The sequence below is a fragment of the Rattus rattus genome, chromosome 2 (genome assembly GCF_011064425.1).
Source record: "Rattus rattus isolate New Zealand chromosome 2, Rrattus_CSIRO_v1, whole genome shotgun sequence".
Taxonomy (NCBI): Eukaryota; Metazoa; Chordata; class Mammalia; order Rodentia; family Muridae; genus Rattus; species Rattus rattus.
The window spans coordinates 59,599,711-59,616,488 of record NC_046155.1 but is presented as its reverse complement, the minus strand read 5'-3'; the positions used below and the strand labels follow the sequence as shown (position 1 = coordinate 59,616,488).

The following is a 16,778-nucleotide window of genomic DNA, read 5'->3' as shown; positions in this document are numbered from 1 at the left end:
CTGATGTCAGTTTAAGAGTGGGACAACTGGGGAGGCTTTTCTTAAGTCGGCTCTTTTTTAACTTTGCACATAGTTATTTGAATTTTATTTGTCTTGGAAACCTTGTCGGGCTCCAAAGGCAATGGGTTCCCAGTTCCTCTAGAGCGGGATCCCACAGCCTTTCCCGTGTCGAATCAGGCGCTCTGAACGTCCAGGCTCCACGGCGGCCCGGAACCTGGGAGGGGCCGGGGGTGGGCAGCTCTGGAGTTTAATTACGCGCCGGGGAAGCACGGCCCTTTGGACTTTGGCGTCTGAAGAAAAGCTTAGAGTAGGCGGAAGCGTGTGTGGCGCAAGTCCGGGCTGGTCGGGTCCCGTTCTGAGACAAGAGGGCGGCGCACGCTGGTCCGACCCGCGCCTTCGGACCCGGAGCCCTTGGGAGCTCGCGCAACATGGCGGTCCCCGGAGCGCGCGGCGCGAGTCTCTCGGGTCTTCTGCCCGCGCAGACCTCTCTAGAGTACGCCCTGCTGGACGCCGTCACCCAGCAGGAGAAGGATGACCTGGTCTATCAGTATCTGCAGAAGGTGGACGGCTGGGAGCAGGACCTAGCGGTGCCCGAGTTTCCGGAAGGTGAGAGGCTGGCGTCGGGGTGGGGGCCGCTCCCGGGTCCTCCCCTTCCTCAGAATGGCTCCCTCCCGCCAGCAGTCTGGAGATCTGGTGCCCTGCGGTCCGCCCACAGCCCCGAGGCAGAGGAGCAACCCTCGGAGGGGTTTCTGCTGGGCGGGGACCAGTGTTTTGCATCTCGAACCCTGCGTGGCCTGACGTCAGTGACCACAAGACTCCGTGGAAGTGTATCGATCAGTTAGTTTCTACGTGCCACAGACTGTTTTAAGCACTTAAGGGAGATCTTAGTACAACCCACCGGTACCCTCTTACTAGTCTTGTTTTACAGTTAAGGAAACCGAGGCACAGGCACGGTCAGGGAACCTGCCTGTCTAATAACCCCTAAAGTTGAACTGCAGACTACAGACCTTACATCTGATGCTTTTCTAGTCCTACCGCGTTCCCGCGTTCAAAGTGGTGAACCTGTTGAGCTTTAAAATTTGGAGTCAATTTTAGCTTAGTACTCAGGTTTGAATCCTAGCTGTGGGAACTGTTGGAACATGGGAAATAGATACTCCCAGTAGTGCAGTTTAAACAAAACGCTCCTTTACCATTTTTGGTTGGGAGTGTCATTGTTTAGCCTACTCGTGTTGGCACGTGTCCTGGCATGACACTGAAACCACATGCATAGTTAATTTGTTACCTGTGGCAGGGCTCAGATATCTCCCGGAAGGATAGATTCCACAACAGTCTTGGATATCTTTCCTACCCTTTTGCACTCACCTTGAGAGGGGCTTGCCCTCTCCCTCGTTATTACTATACCGGATTTGAAATACCGTGGAATTGCAAAAGAATCGGCTGCGTGGCGGTTGATCTCGGAGAAACTTCAAAATGACGAACACATGTATGCGGTGTACAGATATCTTCTGAAACCTTTGTAATAAAGCACATAGTAATACACCATTGTAAACCAGCAGGCCATCAGCTAGAATTTTGAGAAATGTTGCAGTTTCCTAGTTTTGTTTGTCTTTTTAGTAAGTTTACTATATTACTATGATATTTGATCACTGTGACTGACATCATACAAGTAAGAAATTAATCAGGCTTTGTTTTTGACATAGCCTCATGTTCTATGGCACCCAGTTGTTAACGGAATGTTAAAAACAAACAGAGCAGTTTTTGAGATAAAGTTATACTTGGTCTTGATTGTAGTTTACAGATCTGCTTAGAAAACACTCATTCTTCAGAAGGTACCCCCTGCAGTATAACAGGTAATCCAGGACGACCTGAAACTGAATCCCTGCACTTCTTTCATTAGCTTTTTGATTTTGAGCACATTACTTGATTTCTCCAGGCCTTGATTTTTTTTTTTTTTCACTCCTGAAGAAAGTGGAACTGGTATTTACTTTTTCCGGTATTTAAGTGGAGGTGAATCAGGCAAATTCTTAGAAAACAAGAAGACTCATTTAGTGTTGGCCATTTATTGTATTCATTATAATTATTGCTGCTTAAAATACATTATTATCATTAAATCTGGTAAATACCCAGCACAATAACCTAAATTACTTAACACAAAAAACTTAAATAACTGCTTCTATGCCCTCAATAAGGCACTCTTAACAAGTGCCTATTTATAGAGTCCTAAATATTTTACAAGTGGGATGTGAAATACACATCAACTAGTAGGTTAATTAGTTGTTCTGTGTCATCAATTAAATACGTAGCTAATACTTATCAAGAGGAATGATTAAGTGTTCACTGAGCCCTAAAACCTTTGCATATTTGGTGGAAATACTAATTTGTTAGGGATCATCTTTTCTAGAATGTTGTTAAAATTGAATAACTACAGTTTCTGTTGTTGATAATCCTTGCTACATTGGTCCTCCTATCGGGTTCCAGGGACCGATAGTTAATCACCTTCTCAAAATATTCAATGGAAGTTTCCAGAAATAAACTGTTGATATGTGTTAAATCATACATTGTTCTAGTGGTATGATGCACTTGTGTGCCTTCCTCCTGTGTCCTCTCCAAGATGTTAATCATTCTGTTGTTCATGACACCCATCAGCCCTTGTCTGGATCTCAGTGTTATGTGTGCTGCCCACTGCTAGTCAGCTCATCGTCATCAGAACCACAATGCTTAAGTCCCCTATCTCAGTAATCATGGCTCCCAATCTCAAGAGTGATGATGTCATTTATTGGATATGCCACGGAGAAAGTCTAAAGTTTCTCCTTTAAGTGGAAAGGCGACATTCCTGACTGTATGAAGAACAACCGTGTGCTGTGGTCCTAAGGTCTCCAGTAAAAGTTAATTTTAACCCTTCAAATTGTAAACAAGGAACAGGTAACTGCACAGTTTTGCCCCTGCACCTCAAACTGCAAGTGGCTTAAGGAGGGCAGTATGTAAAAAGGCAGACATCTACACCTGGTGTCTACACCTGACACCTGCGGCTGACAGGGTTCAGGTAGCCACTCAAGGGATCTGAGGTGGACCTGTCTGTCTTCTGTCAACTTTAGTTTTCAGTTTCTTTAAACTATTTCTGTGTACTTCAAGGTACAGTGAATAATAACTGTGTTTATTTACTGATAAGCGATAAATGTTGTTTTCTTATATAGGAATACTGTACTTTTTAATTTAGCAAAGTCATTGTATAGAATAAAAAGTTTGAAATGTTGCCAACTAATTGTAAATTCTATATTAAAACTAAATTTAAGTTCCTATTTTTCTTTGAAGGGAAGAGAACTTGATCTTCATCAACGCTAGTAAGGGTTCTTCTAACTCTGCCTTTAATGTATTTTGTTTTATATTTAGTTTCGTGCAGCCCTAGAACATGGTAACGTCTCTTCTGTAAGAGTAACTGGAGCATGTTATGTTTGTCCTTCATGCATCCTGGTCCTCTTGGTTCCTTGCTGCTCATGACCTTGGCCTTTGTCTCCGTGTCCCTGCTACACTTGATTATGGGTGCAGTTAGATTTTTTAAAATAATTCTTATTTCCTCTTGCTTTTGATTGTATGTTGTGATTTTATTCACTTCCCAAGGCTGCTCCACTATTTCTGAAAGGATTTAGTATCGAGTGTAGTGGTTTTGGGTGGGTACATTTGCAGGTCGCCTCACCAGAGCAGATGCCCTTTCTCCGTGCTTCCACCCTCTTCCTGTTCGTCCCTCTCCAGGTTTAGTCTCCACATGGTTGTCTCATTGATTTTCTCATGAAATCAAACATGCCGATGTTGTTAGATGCATGAAGTTGTTCTCTTATTTATTAATAGAAAGGAGACTCTTAAAGTGTTTGGCTATTTCTACTGGTCTTTGAACAGAGATTCACATTTCTGGACAGTTTAGTTAAATTACCCTTTTTCTTTTTGTTTCCTTTCATTGGTGTAATTTGTTTTGTATAAATTCCAGGACTAGAATGGCTGAATACAGAAGAGCCTTTGTCGATTTACAGAGACCTGTGTGGGAAAGTGGTCATCCTCGACTTCTTCACTTACTGCTGCATCAACTGCATCCATGTGCTGCCCGATCTCCACGCCCTGGAGCGCACGTTCTCTGACACAGGTACCCGCTCTTTGATTGGTGTCTCACACACTGAGCACATAAGCACTGGAAGAGCATCTGGCTCTTTTACTCAAAGAGGACTGACCATTTGGCAAGACTGTGTGGTGCTTCTGAGTGCGATCTGAATCTATGAGTAGCACTGACTCCTGTCCCCTACCAGGTAGTCAGGTTGATCTGAGTCTGTGAGTCAGCTTGGCCTTCAAGATCTAGACTTCCTGACTTGCCTACCATATTCCACTAACCTGCCACGCTTGGTTTCCATGCGCTTTTTCATGAGGGGTTAAATTTAGTGATAATGGTTTGCCTGAGAACCAGAATTTAGGATTCAGGTTTTGTCTGTGGTAAGAGCCTAATTTACTTTTGTCATGATGAGATACTTAGGAAAGTCTTTTTCTATCCCAGGTTTAACTAAATTTGTTCTATGAAAAAGTGAAACATCTGGCCACAATTTTATTCTCTTCTCAGTGTGATGATACAAAGGTTTAAATTCTTAGCAGGAAATGTTGTTAGGCTCATTCCACAGTGGAATGCAGAATACAGCAGGTACTTTTCCCTGACCTTGTATCATTATGAGGTGATTCATTATAGTTAATGTTTTCTAAACCCCACAGGAAATCCTCTTCCAGCATTAGGGCCTCTGGATATGGGGAGATTATCCTAGTGTTTGCTGTCCAGGTAGGAAAGTAATCAGGTTTTTATTTTTTGTTGACTTCTTTCTAAAAATAACAAGAGAGTAAATAAATTGATAAAATGCTTTCATTTAAGTTTGAACTAGTCAATACTCCTGACGTCTATATGAAAGCAATATGGTTACTGATTTTGTGACCTGACGCTGGGGTAGACCATGAGTACCTGGAGGATCCCTAGGGACATACTTGAACGAGTCTGCTGGTGAAATCTAAACACACAATAGAGTCACAAGCTTTTTAGCTGTAATATATTCTATTTTAACAATATTAGCGAAAAAGATTTACAAGAGACTAGGTGATCAGAATTGACGTGTACACATTTAAGGACTGTTTTATTTATTATGCCCTAGATAGTATGTGCCTCTGTGTCTTACTCCAGCCAGCACATCTTTTAAGCATGCATTATGAATATGTTTTTAGGAAATATGCAACAAATCTGAGTAAGATGCATTAAGGTGGAAAAATCCATTATTTTGTAAAATTAATGTATGTAAAAATTTAAAAGTCTTATAGAACCCTCTCCCCCAAAGAGTAGTAACTCACTTTGCCTGTGACACTTTATAAAGATTTTCCAGTGAAACAGAGCCATCTAAACCCAGAACTAAGGAATAGTGCATGCGACATTAAAAATGGGCGGCAGGACATGCTCACCTTGCTGAGTAAGTGTCAGGTAAGCAAGCAGAGATGCCAGAAGAAGTTGCATTCTTCCTCCACAGATAGATTTATTGTGACAGGACTTCTGATAAATATGAAAAGAGACAAAATGGAGAGATGGATCAGTGGTCAAGAGCACTGACAGGTCTTTCAGAGGTCCTGAGTTCAATTCCCAGCAACCACATGGTGGCTCGCAACCCTCTGTAATGGTTCCTCATGCTGTCTTCTGGACTGCCAGTGTATATGCAGACAGAGGGCTCACATACATAAAATATATAAATAATCTTTAAACACATAAAAATGAATAAATAAAATGAGACAAAGATTGGTATGTTAACTCATGTTGTGAGACAAAGGTTAATATGTTAACTCATGTTTTGAGACAAAGATTGATATGTTAACTCATGTTGTGAGACAAAGGTTAATATGTTAACTCATGTTGTGAGACAAAGGTTGATATGTTAACTCATGTTGTGAGACAAAGGTTGATATGTTAACTCATGTTGTGAGACAAAGGTTGATATGTTAACTCATGTTGTGAGACAAAGGTTGATATGTTAACTCATGTTGTGAAGTGTTCTTTAGGGCATTCCTAAGAATTCAGACTCTCTTCTTCCATTGAGGATGTGACAAAGTTGAAGACAGTTTTTTATTTTGTTTTGCTTGAGTTTTTGATAGGAGACATAATAAAATTGTATTTCTGAGCATACTGTGTTAACAATCCTCATGTTGACCCCTAAGTGACTGTGTAGTTAGCTTAGTTGGTTGATACCACACCGGGAGAAAGCCAGTGCCCTCCTCCCAAGGCTCTATGCCTTCTGCCAGTTGACATGGATTTTTTTATTTTATTTTATTTTTTTACTGTCTCCGAAAAGCATAACACTTTGTAAGTAGAAAGGGTCCAGGAAGGTGGAGGAGTAGGAAGCGCAGAAATATCCTTCAGAGATAGTTCTGTAGGCAGACTCTGTCAGGGTGGAACTCTCATTCTTTTGAAGGCAAAGTTGCTGAATATTTTTAGCAAAGTCACAAGATAATTTAAAACTAAACCAAAAAGACAAGGAAGAATAGCCAATTCCAAGAAAACATAAACCACGGAAACTATCTCTTTAAAAGATCAAATGACAGGTGTATGAGACTCTCTTAAAACAATATTAAAGGTGCTTATAGAACAACAGGAAGGTGTAGAAAAGATGAAACAGTGCACAAGCAAAAGGAAAGAGCAGTAAAGAGGTAGGAGGACCTTTGACATCACACAAAGCCAGCGCTGTCATCAGGTATCAACAGATTTGAGGGAAGAAATCGACAATTCTGTGATAGTAGTTGAAGAATTCAATACCCATTCTCCATAATGATTGCAATATCCTGACAGAAGATAAGTAAGGAAATAAAGGAATTGAAAGATACACAATAACGCAGCTAGATCTCCAACCTACATAGAATACCTCAGCATTGTCAGGACACACATTTCTTCCTTTCTTCCTTTTTCTTTTTTTAAAGTCTATAAAGGCAGGTTTATTGGGAAGCTGCTCTCAGGTGGGTTCACTGGTCCCAAAGGAGGGAGGCAGAGGGAAGGGGGAAGAAGAAGAGAAAACATGTACATGGAGCAAAGAAGTGCAGAGAGGGAGAAAGGTCACACGTTCTAACCCAGCTAGATCTGCAGCTTACACAGAAAACCTCAACGCTGTAGGACACACATTTTGTTCAAGTGCACATGGATCATTTTCTAGGACAGAACATATATCAGGTCATAGTGTTTTCAGTAGGTTTTAAAAGAATATTCCAAGTATCTTCTCTGTTATCAATTAAAGTTAGAAATCGATGGAAAGAAAGCTGGAGTGATAAATGGTTTGTAGAAATTAAACACATCTTTAAATACCCAATAGACCAAAATAGAGATTATATGACAGTTAGAAAATACTTAGAAACAAATATTTATGGCATATTATAAGAAAGAAAGCTTATAAATACATTTAAAAAATATATCAAACTTACAGCATAAAGAACTAGAAAAAGAACTAACTTCTGTGAAATTAGCAGAAGGCACCAAACAGTGAAGGTTTGAGTAGAGAAAAACAGAGTAGACAATAGAAAAATCATAGAAGCTAAAAACGGATTTCTTGGTAATATCAATATAATTGACAACCTTAGCTAGATTACTAAAATCAGAAGTACAGGTGAAGCTATTCCTACTCGTTCTGTTGGAATAAGGATTAGAAGAGCACATAGAATGGTGTGCTACTGATGAAACAGAAGTGTCTGAAAGCTCAAAGTCTACCAAGAGTAAGCCGTGAAGAGAGAGAAACCCCAACAGACCTTTATCTACTGCTGTTAGTCACTGTAGCCAAGTCACAGTAACAACCAGACTCTTACTGCAGGCTGAATGGAAAGGGGAAATAGACACACCCACTGGGGCTAGTACTCACCCCCAGGAAGGAAGGGAGTGTTGACAGCTTTGAGGAGCCCTGAAAATACGATATTATACTAAGTAAGATAATCAGTCTCTCCCCCCCCTTCTCTCTCTTACACACACACACACAGAGAGAGAGAGAGAGAGAGAGAGAGAGAGAGAGAGAGAGAGAGAGAGAGATTGAGATTCCACTGAAGTGAATTATTTAGAATAGTCAAACATCATAGAGATAGGAAGTAAAATGGTGTGGAAAGACTAATAAGGACTTACTGTGCAATGATTAAGTTTCAGGGTATTCTATTTGTAGGATCTCATTCTTAGCCCAGGCTGGTCTAGAGCTTACTGTTAGCCCAGGATGGCCTTGACTTTGTGTCTGGGATTTTCAGTTTTGCAAGATGAGGAGGTCAGAGATGGCTTGTGGTTAGAGATGGTTATCTAACAGTATGATTGTACTTAGTTCTCTACTACATTAAAGGATTGTTAAGGCAGTAAAATTTGTAGAAAATAGCATTTCTGAACACAAAACAGGCTGTATGTGATGGTGTGTGCTGTAATGCCAGCACTTGGGGAGTTGAGGTAGGAGTGTGACAAGTTGGAGGCCTTCTTCAACCATGGGGGGTGGGGAGGTGGGGGGAAGGGTTGCTTTATCCTGTTTTTACATTTAAAATTAACATTATAAAGACAAATCTGTGCACTTTGGGGAAAATTCCGTTTGTTCCTTAGCATGGAATCCTACTGACCAGTGGGATCCATTTGTTTGGAATATAGACAGTTTTATGAACCAACTGTAAACTTGAAATTGGCCATAGGGAATGTATTTATACACGAAAGTCAACAAATGCTACAGATCAGGAAATTTAAAAAATTTGATTTTGAACAGGTCCATCAAATTGAATCACTAGTTTGCTAGCATACTGTCATGGTTTGAATATGCTTGGCCCAGGGAGTGGCACTATTTGGAGTGTGGCCTTGTTGGATTAGGTGTGCCACTGCAGGCTTGGGCTTTAAGACTCTCATCCTAGCTGCCTGGAAGTCAGTCTTCCACTAGCAGCCTTCAGATGAAGATGTAGAACTCTCAGCTCCTCCTGCACCATGCCTGCCTGGATGCTTTCACGTTCCTCCTGCCTTAATGATAATGGACTGAACCTCTGAACCTGTAAGGCAGCCCTAATTAAAAGTTGTCCTTGTAAGACTTGCCTTGGTCATGGTGTCTGCTCACAGCAGTAAACCCTAACTGAGACACATACCATGGGGTATCTTATTCTTAAACTGGTAGACTGTAGAGTAGCCGTTCTTAACTGGCGGGTCGAGACCCCTTTGGGGTCGCATATCAGATATCCTTCATATCAGTTTATATTACAGTTCATGACAGTAACAAAATTAGCAATGAAATGACTTTATGGTTTGGGGGTCAGCACAGCATGAGGAATGACATTAAAGAGTCACAGTGTTAGGGAGGTTGAAAACCACTGCTGTAGACTAATTTGTGTTTCTGCATTTGTCTGTTTTGAATTCTGTTTGTAGAATAAATTTTTAAGTCTTGGAATATACTTGGGAAGTGGTCTCAGACTTTTAATTTCAAAGAAACATTGCTGAAATAATATGCTACTATATGAAAATCTCGGTAACTCAAAAGTTTGTGTATTGTCAGAAGATAATTCAATTCATGTTGAAAAGACATATCTAGAAATCTTCAAATGGTTCAAAAGTTCAGTAGATTGTCACCAGATTAAACTTGCTTTCTTATATTTTTGGTTGTGAGCCTATCCTTTAATGGCTGAGCCATCTCTCCAGCCCTAAACTTGCTTTCTTACAGCTGGGTGTCTTCTGCTGTCTGGGACATTTGTGAGCATAGTGGAGCAGTGTTGTTCCTGTCCTAATGGCTGCAGCATATTCTAAATCCCAGTTCACAAGACATGCTCAGCAGAATGAAGGATTTCTCATTAATTCAAACACCTTGACAGAGACTCTGTTTCAAACCCACTCTTGCCTGGCATAGTGGTTCAACCTATAATTCCATCACTCAGTAAGCAGGGACTGGAGGATTATGAATTCTAAGCCAGCCTGGACTCCATAGCAAAACCCAGAGTAAATAAATAAATAAATCAGTAAGTAAATAACAGCTTTTAAGCTCCAGTCTGCAATAGTGACCAATATCATTTTTATAATAGCATATGAAAAACTATTTTAAGCAAAAGTAAATAATGCTCAATTGTAATGAGTCACTGATGCTTACATGTTTTAAAAGAAATAACTGTGCCCTGAGGTCATTAGTTCATAGGAATTCAATACATGTTTGTATTAAATTGGTAACAGTCCCAGTGATGTCTGTTTGCTGCGTGAGTGTTCCTAAGATTTTAACTCCTTATGCTATTACCTTAGAAGTTATTGTTACAGTACTTATTTAGGACAATGGCTGGTATCATAGGGAAAATATTGTTAATTTATACAAAGCATTTTCTTAGGAAAGCTTCGCATATGTTAGTGTGATTTCTAGGTATATTTAATGCATAACTGCATCAGAGTTCTAGTTTGTTTTTTGTTTTTTCAAGGCAGTGTTTCTCTGTGTAACAGCCCTTGGCTGTCTTAGGACTTGCTTTGTAACCAGGCTGGCCTTGAACTTAGAGAGATTCACGTGCATCTGCCTCTAAAGTGTTGTGATTAAAGGCATGCACCACCACTGCCTGGCTTGCATCAGATTTCTGTTTTAAAGCCTGAATATTTTGTTATTGCTGGGTGAGCACTAGTACACGTCATGCAGTAGGTGAGGCCTTCTCTGTTTTACACTTCACTCGCATTGAGGACTACACCTGAACTTTACAGTGAGAGTAAACCTTGCAGGGAAGTGAGTTTAGTTCACTTTGAGTAGTTTCCAAACCACCGTCAATGGCAATGCAGAGAACCAGCCAGGTGAAGACTCAGCCTCAGATTCAGAGGAGAGCTGCCTTTGAGGCTCCCAGTGATTACGGTGAGGACACAAGCAGCATGGAGGAGAAGCTGTGCAGGAGCAGGTGCGGGGAGACCAGATGCGGGGTGCGCGTCCTCCCTCGGTGGAGACACACAGCACACACCTCCTCCAGCATGGGCAGAGGCGCGTTTGGCGCACTGCCACCCAGGGAGCTTCCCACCACTCGTTTGGTTCATTTCCCACGTTTTTAGTGGAGGTGCCCACAGGGGCAGCTGATTTTCTGTGGCATATTCTAGAACATCAGAGAATGTTTGTTCAGTGTAAATCACATGGTTTATACACAGTGCAGCCATGGTGAGCCACCACATCTGTGCCGTCTGGAGTGGTGAGCCCTTCTTACACATAGGCCTCAGACAGACAGGTCTGCTGTGCTAACTCTTACCTGTATGTGTGCTACATTATCTTTTCTTTTCCCACACCTATTTAGTTATCAGTCTGTGGTGTCCTTAAGTAGTTGAGCTCCTGTGAAAATATTGCTCATTTTATGGCATATTTTCTGGGGTTTAGTCTGACTTTTTTTTTTCTTTCTGTCCCTGCTTCAACTTAATCTTTAGTGGTTTTGATTTCACCAATTGTCCAGTGTCTTCTGCCTATGGGACCCTTTCCCCCTTTGTTTCAGCCTACCTAGCTTTGCCCCAGGTCATCTATGATATTGTTGCATGGTGCTGGTGCTGGTGCTGGTGCTGGTGCTGGTGGTGCTGCTGGTGCTGGTGGTGGGTGGTGCTGGTGCTGGTGGTGGTGCTGGTGCTGGTGCTGGTGCTGGTGCTGGTGATGGTGATGCTGGTGCTGGTGCTGGTGCTGCTGGTGCTGGTGCTGGTGCTGGTGCTGGTGCTGGTGGTGGCAGGGTATGCCTGGGTGAATGTGTATGGTGGCCAGAGGCTGCCTCCTCAGACTCCTCCTGAGTTTTTGGAGGCAGAGTTGTTTGTTGTGGTGAAGCTGGAGCTCACAGACTGGCTGGACTGGCTGGCCAGAGTCCCTGGGGTCAGCCTGCCTCCATCTCCCCTCTGCTATGATTGGGGAGCTTTTGTGCTCTCCTTTTACACGGGTGCTGGCTCTGAATTCACATCTTCTGCTTGAACAGCAGCAACACTTTGAGCCTTTTCTCAGCCTTTTCTCAGCCCTCTTGCTTTTTAATACTGTTATCTATAAGGTTCCTGTGCCGGAGATGATTTTTCTCTCCTCTTTTATTTTATAAAGTTATGCTTACCATTTAGGGTGCAGGTTTTACTTTTTTAAATGTATTCAAGAAGCCCTCAAATATTTTGTCCTTCTATTTGACTAGATTATCATGTAGACTATTGCTAAATACTTTCTGTTCCAGTGTATTCAATTGAATCTTTCTGTCTTAGTTACTGTTCCGTTGCTGTGAAGAGACCATGACCAAAGTAACTCTTATTCTTAAAAGTTACTTAATGGGGTCTCCTTACAGTTTTAGAGTCTTTATCATGGTCCTCATGGCGGTAAGCAGACAGGTGTGGTGCCAGAGCAGTAGCCGAGAGATCTACATCCTGATCCATACACAACGGGCAGAAGCAGAGACATTGAGGCTGGTGTGACACACTGGCTCCAACAAGGCTCCACCTCCTAATCCTCCTAATCCTTCCCATGCAGTTCCATTCTCTGGTGGCTGAGCATCCAAATATTTGAGCCTGTTGGGTCCCTGTTCATTCAAACCAGCACATTTCTTTGCAGGCTTTTGGAATGATTTGTTAGAAGTTATTTTGTTGCTGATACTTTTGAAGTTGTCCTCCTTTCCTCCTTCCCTTTCTGCCTTCTCATTCCTCTTTGCTTTCCTCTCTTGTTCCTTTCATGCTTTTCATGTGTTGATCCTTATGTTGGAGTCGCAGAGGGAAGAAGCTTCTCATCCTAATTGTTATGACCTAGGTAATGGCAAACTAGTTTAAGAAAAGTATTTGAATATTTTAAGACTTAATGCTAAAAAGTGAGAAAAATATTTGACAATTGTCTATATATGAATCAATATTTGGACTGTGATATGAGATATACATACATACGTACATACGGAGAGAGAGAGAGAGAGAGAGAGAGAGAGAGAGAGAGAGAGAGAGAGAAAGTGTGTGTGTGTGTGTGTGTGTGTGTGATCTTCCTTCTACTTACATACCAGTGCCCTTGACCTGTAAGGTGTTTAACCAAAGCCTTGTGGATACTGCTCACTATCTGTAATTACTGTAAGGCTCCTTTTTTCATTAGTAAGTGCTATACTTACTAATTGTGGCCTATAAACCACAATTCACTTGAAACCACTTTCTTTTTTTTTTTTTTTTTTTTTTTTTTTTTCTTTTTTTTTTTTTTTCAGCTGGGGACCAAACCCAGGGCCTTGAGCTCGCTAAACAAGACCTCTACCGCTGAGCTAAATCCCCAACCCCTTGAGCCACTTTCAATTTGAGATATAATAGTAAGACTCTAGCACATGCTTCTTTTTCTGTCTTAATGGATGATGAATAAATATGCATTCTTACCATAGATTTTATTTTCATTCCTTAAGTCAAAATCTCTCACTTTTTCACTGAAAATATGTATGCCTTCTTCATTGACAAACATGAATTGCTAGCACTACTGTTCCTGAGCTTTAGGGCCATAATTAACTACAGTGTTGGTTACTTGAATACAGAACTAGTACAGCAACTGAGTGGCTAATGTGCGTAGTGGATTCAACATGGCTCCCTTGAAAGGGGGATGTTAGATTTTAGATGGGCTGAGTGAGTCTGAGATTCCACTGCACTGCTTAGGAGGATGTGTAGTCTAAAAACACGAATAACTGATTTCTGTGATTTCCTACTCCATAACTTTAGACTACAGTTGATTTTAGAACCATAGAAAGATGGGGAAAGAGGGATCTGTAATGAGTGATAGCCTGAGGAACCGAAGGACGCTCAGGTTGCTGCAGCGCCTTGGGAGAGGGAAGAGAGGTGGAAGATAGGGAGATGCTTCTGCAATGACACTTGATCTTCTTACTAAGAAGAGAGGGATTTTTTGCAAGATGGTGATATAGTCATGTTTGTGTGTTTTTAAGAGATCAGTCTGATTTAGGGAGGTAACTCATTATGGATAAGACAGGTATGGAAATCTGCAAATGCCAGGGTCAACAGAGTAATGATCTGCATGTGGCAAGATGGCAGTCAGTTCAGCATGACTTTGCTAGTGTTGGTTCAGACTTTAGAGTCTGACACCGGACAGTTTATTTAGACATATTTAAGTACAGAATGGTTTTAGAAAAATGCTTCCTGGTAACAACTGACTCAATTCCATGTGCACAGTAAAGCATCAAAACTGTTTTGTACTGTATGTGTGACCTCTTTTATGAGATGGGAGAACCTGGTGTGTCCTGGTCATACAGATAGCAGGAATCAAGTGGGTTCTGTTGACTGAGGAACAGTGTTCAAGGTAAAGGTATAGGGGGAGGAGTCTGGGCAGGGGTGGGGGCTTCAGATGTGTCCTGGTCCTACAGGTAGCACAGATAGATCACCAGGCTATCTAACTGATCTACTCCCAGCCTTCTGTGTGGAAAACAAGTAGACATTTCCCCTTGAGACAGTCCTGCATGTCTAACATTCCTGATTTCCGTGGTGCTTATCTGTGAGCACAAGGAGAATGCTCGCTATAGGTGGGTATAGCAGGTCTGTAGAGACTTCTGCTCTGAGACGGGGTACAGGCTGAACAAGTAGGGGTAAGAGGAATGAAATGAAGGCAGCCCATGGGTTATTACAGAGACTCTCTAGATTGAGTTCTTGCTTATGTAGTTGGATGTACAGTAATGCAGTTCTATAACTAAACACCAAAGAGAGTGCAGATTGGGAGGGACGCTCATGAGGGCAGTTTGAAGTATTGAAGGATCTTCAGTACTTGCTTTTCACTTCCCTTGTAACTTCAGTTGCACGTAGAACAGAGGTCTAAATTCTGACCTTGACTTTGAAGGCAGGCCACTTCTGGGTATTTGTTCTCACTGTCTCAAACTTCCATCTTCTTTGCATGTGCTGTTTCCTTCCCCTGAATCTCCTTCACCACTCTCTTTGCCTCATTTCAACTTCTCATCCTTGCGGTGTCACCCCATTCATCATTTCTTTGGGAAAATATTGGGATATATTGATTGGGGGAAAGTATGTAGGAAATACCACCGTATATTTTGATTTAGATTATTACAGCTATATAATATACATAAATAAACGGGCTTAACTTGTGAGCTCTTACTTGAATTTGGCGACTTTTGAATTATTACTGTTATTTATTTCAGTGTTTGCATTGTCCCAGATCTAACCAGTGTCTTGCCCACCAGCTGCCTCCTGTGCTCATGCCATTTTTGGAGTACTTCCTTCTCACAGCAGAGTATTTCTAGTTCCTCCCGCGCTTTCACAGCCCATCCCGAAAGTTACCATTTCTCCAAGGAGCTCATGGCTCCTAAGCTGTCTTTGTTTTTTGTTTAGTCTTAACAGTTATCGAGGCTGTCTTTCCAACTGCCTCCACCAGGAGTTACAGTGTTCATTTGAAGGACAGGGGATTCATGTGCTGCTCCTTGTATTTCATTTTAACACCCTTGGCATCTTTGTAGCCTTGGTGTGTGTGTGTGTGTGTGTGTGTGTGTGTGTGTGTGTGTCTGTCTGTCTGTCTGTCTGTCTGTCTGTCTGTCTGTCTGTGTCTGCGCCCGGGTGTGTTGGGGGTGGGTATAACAACGTGGTTTTCATGGCTGCTTCTGCCTTATACTTTATTTCATTTCTTACTACTTTTTCTCTTAAATAGAATTTTTAAAGAAAAAATAAAATCCAATAGTTTTGAAAGAAAAGTAGTGTAATTCTGAAGACTTAGAACAGAAACAGAATGACCCTTTGGCCCTAGTAAGAAATACCCAATACAAAATGTTTGACAGAGATTTGGATGTCCTAGTTATACCTACCTTAAATGTTCAGGAAGGAGAAGGATGGAGAAGTGTTGCTTTGGGACAAGCATCAGATACGCAAGCAGGGTGTGGTTTCCCTCAGATGGATCCCCAAAGCGAAAGAAGGAAGTAAATGAGACAGTTTAGGATCCAGTATGAAGAAGGAAGGAGAGTCACAGCCAGCACTTCTCCACACGTGGTGTCCATAAATGAAACTACACCAAAAACAGCTGTCGGAAGAGGGAGCTCTCAGGTTAGGAACCTGGCTTCCAAGATGATAATAAGGTGGGCACATCCATACAAAACTGCAGGAAAGAGAATGTGTGGAAATCCTCACTAACAGTCAAACTTGACAACTTCCTTACTGAAGTAATGTCTTCAAACAGCATTTAAGACTAATGAAAACCAACTTGGGTCAGAAATATTAAAATTAAAAAGAAAAAGAAGAAATGGGTATTGATTGAATTTGAGAAACAAAAAATTCAAGATATTAGAAATGAAATTAAATTACAAGATGTCCAAGGGAGGATAAATTCATGTAATAATGGAGTGGGGAGAGTGCAGTGAAGCAGAGGGGAGCTTTCATCCAATCTCGATCTGGGTGAGTAGGGAAGCTGCCATGGGTGGATGGAGATGCCATTCGTGTAGATGCAGAGCAGAGACGAAAACAGCACGGTCAGTAGAGGTGCATGTGATGGTCAGGCTTTGTTCTGCAGAAACAGAACTGATCAGGTAACAAAGGGTGAGGATTTCCTGTAGGAGCTGACCTACCTATGTAATCGGGAGCTGGCTGTCCAGTCTACATGGTTTAGTACCTGTTGCTTCCGTTTAGTATCTCAGTGGCAGATGGAGCCGCGGATATAGAAAGGGAAAGGGAAGAAGGACAAACTAGAGCCCCTGTCAGCTCTGTCTTATTTAAGGAGTGGCTAGCAAGTGCCCTTTATTGTGGAGCTAACAACGTTCCTGGACCACGGGGGGTGGGGGTGGGGGGGGGATGCAGGTGTAGTCTGGTTCCCTGGTGTTCCTCCCAGCTG

The 16,778-nt window shown here is 41.9% G+C and overlaps 1 protein-coding gene across 1 annotated transcript in view; it reads left to right on the top strand.

Moving 5' to 3' along the window:
- Positions 1-124: 124 nt before the first annotated feature.
- Positions 125-16,778, top strand: part of Nhlrc2 (NHL repeat containing 2) — a 50,257-nt gene continuing 33,603 nt past the window's right edge. Inside the window, exons 1-2 of the mRNA XM_032892262.1 lie at positions 125-606; positions 3,983-4,135. Of these exons, the coding sequence (XP_032748153.1) occupies positions 429-606; positions 3,983-4,135 (331 nt within the window). The 5' untranslated portion in view covers positions 125-428. The remainder of the gene's footprint in view (positions 607-3,982; positions 4,136-16,778) is intronic.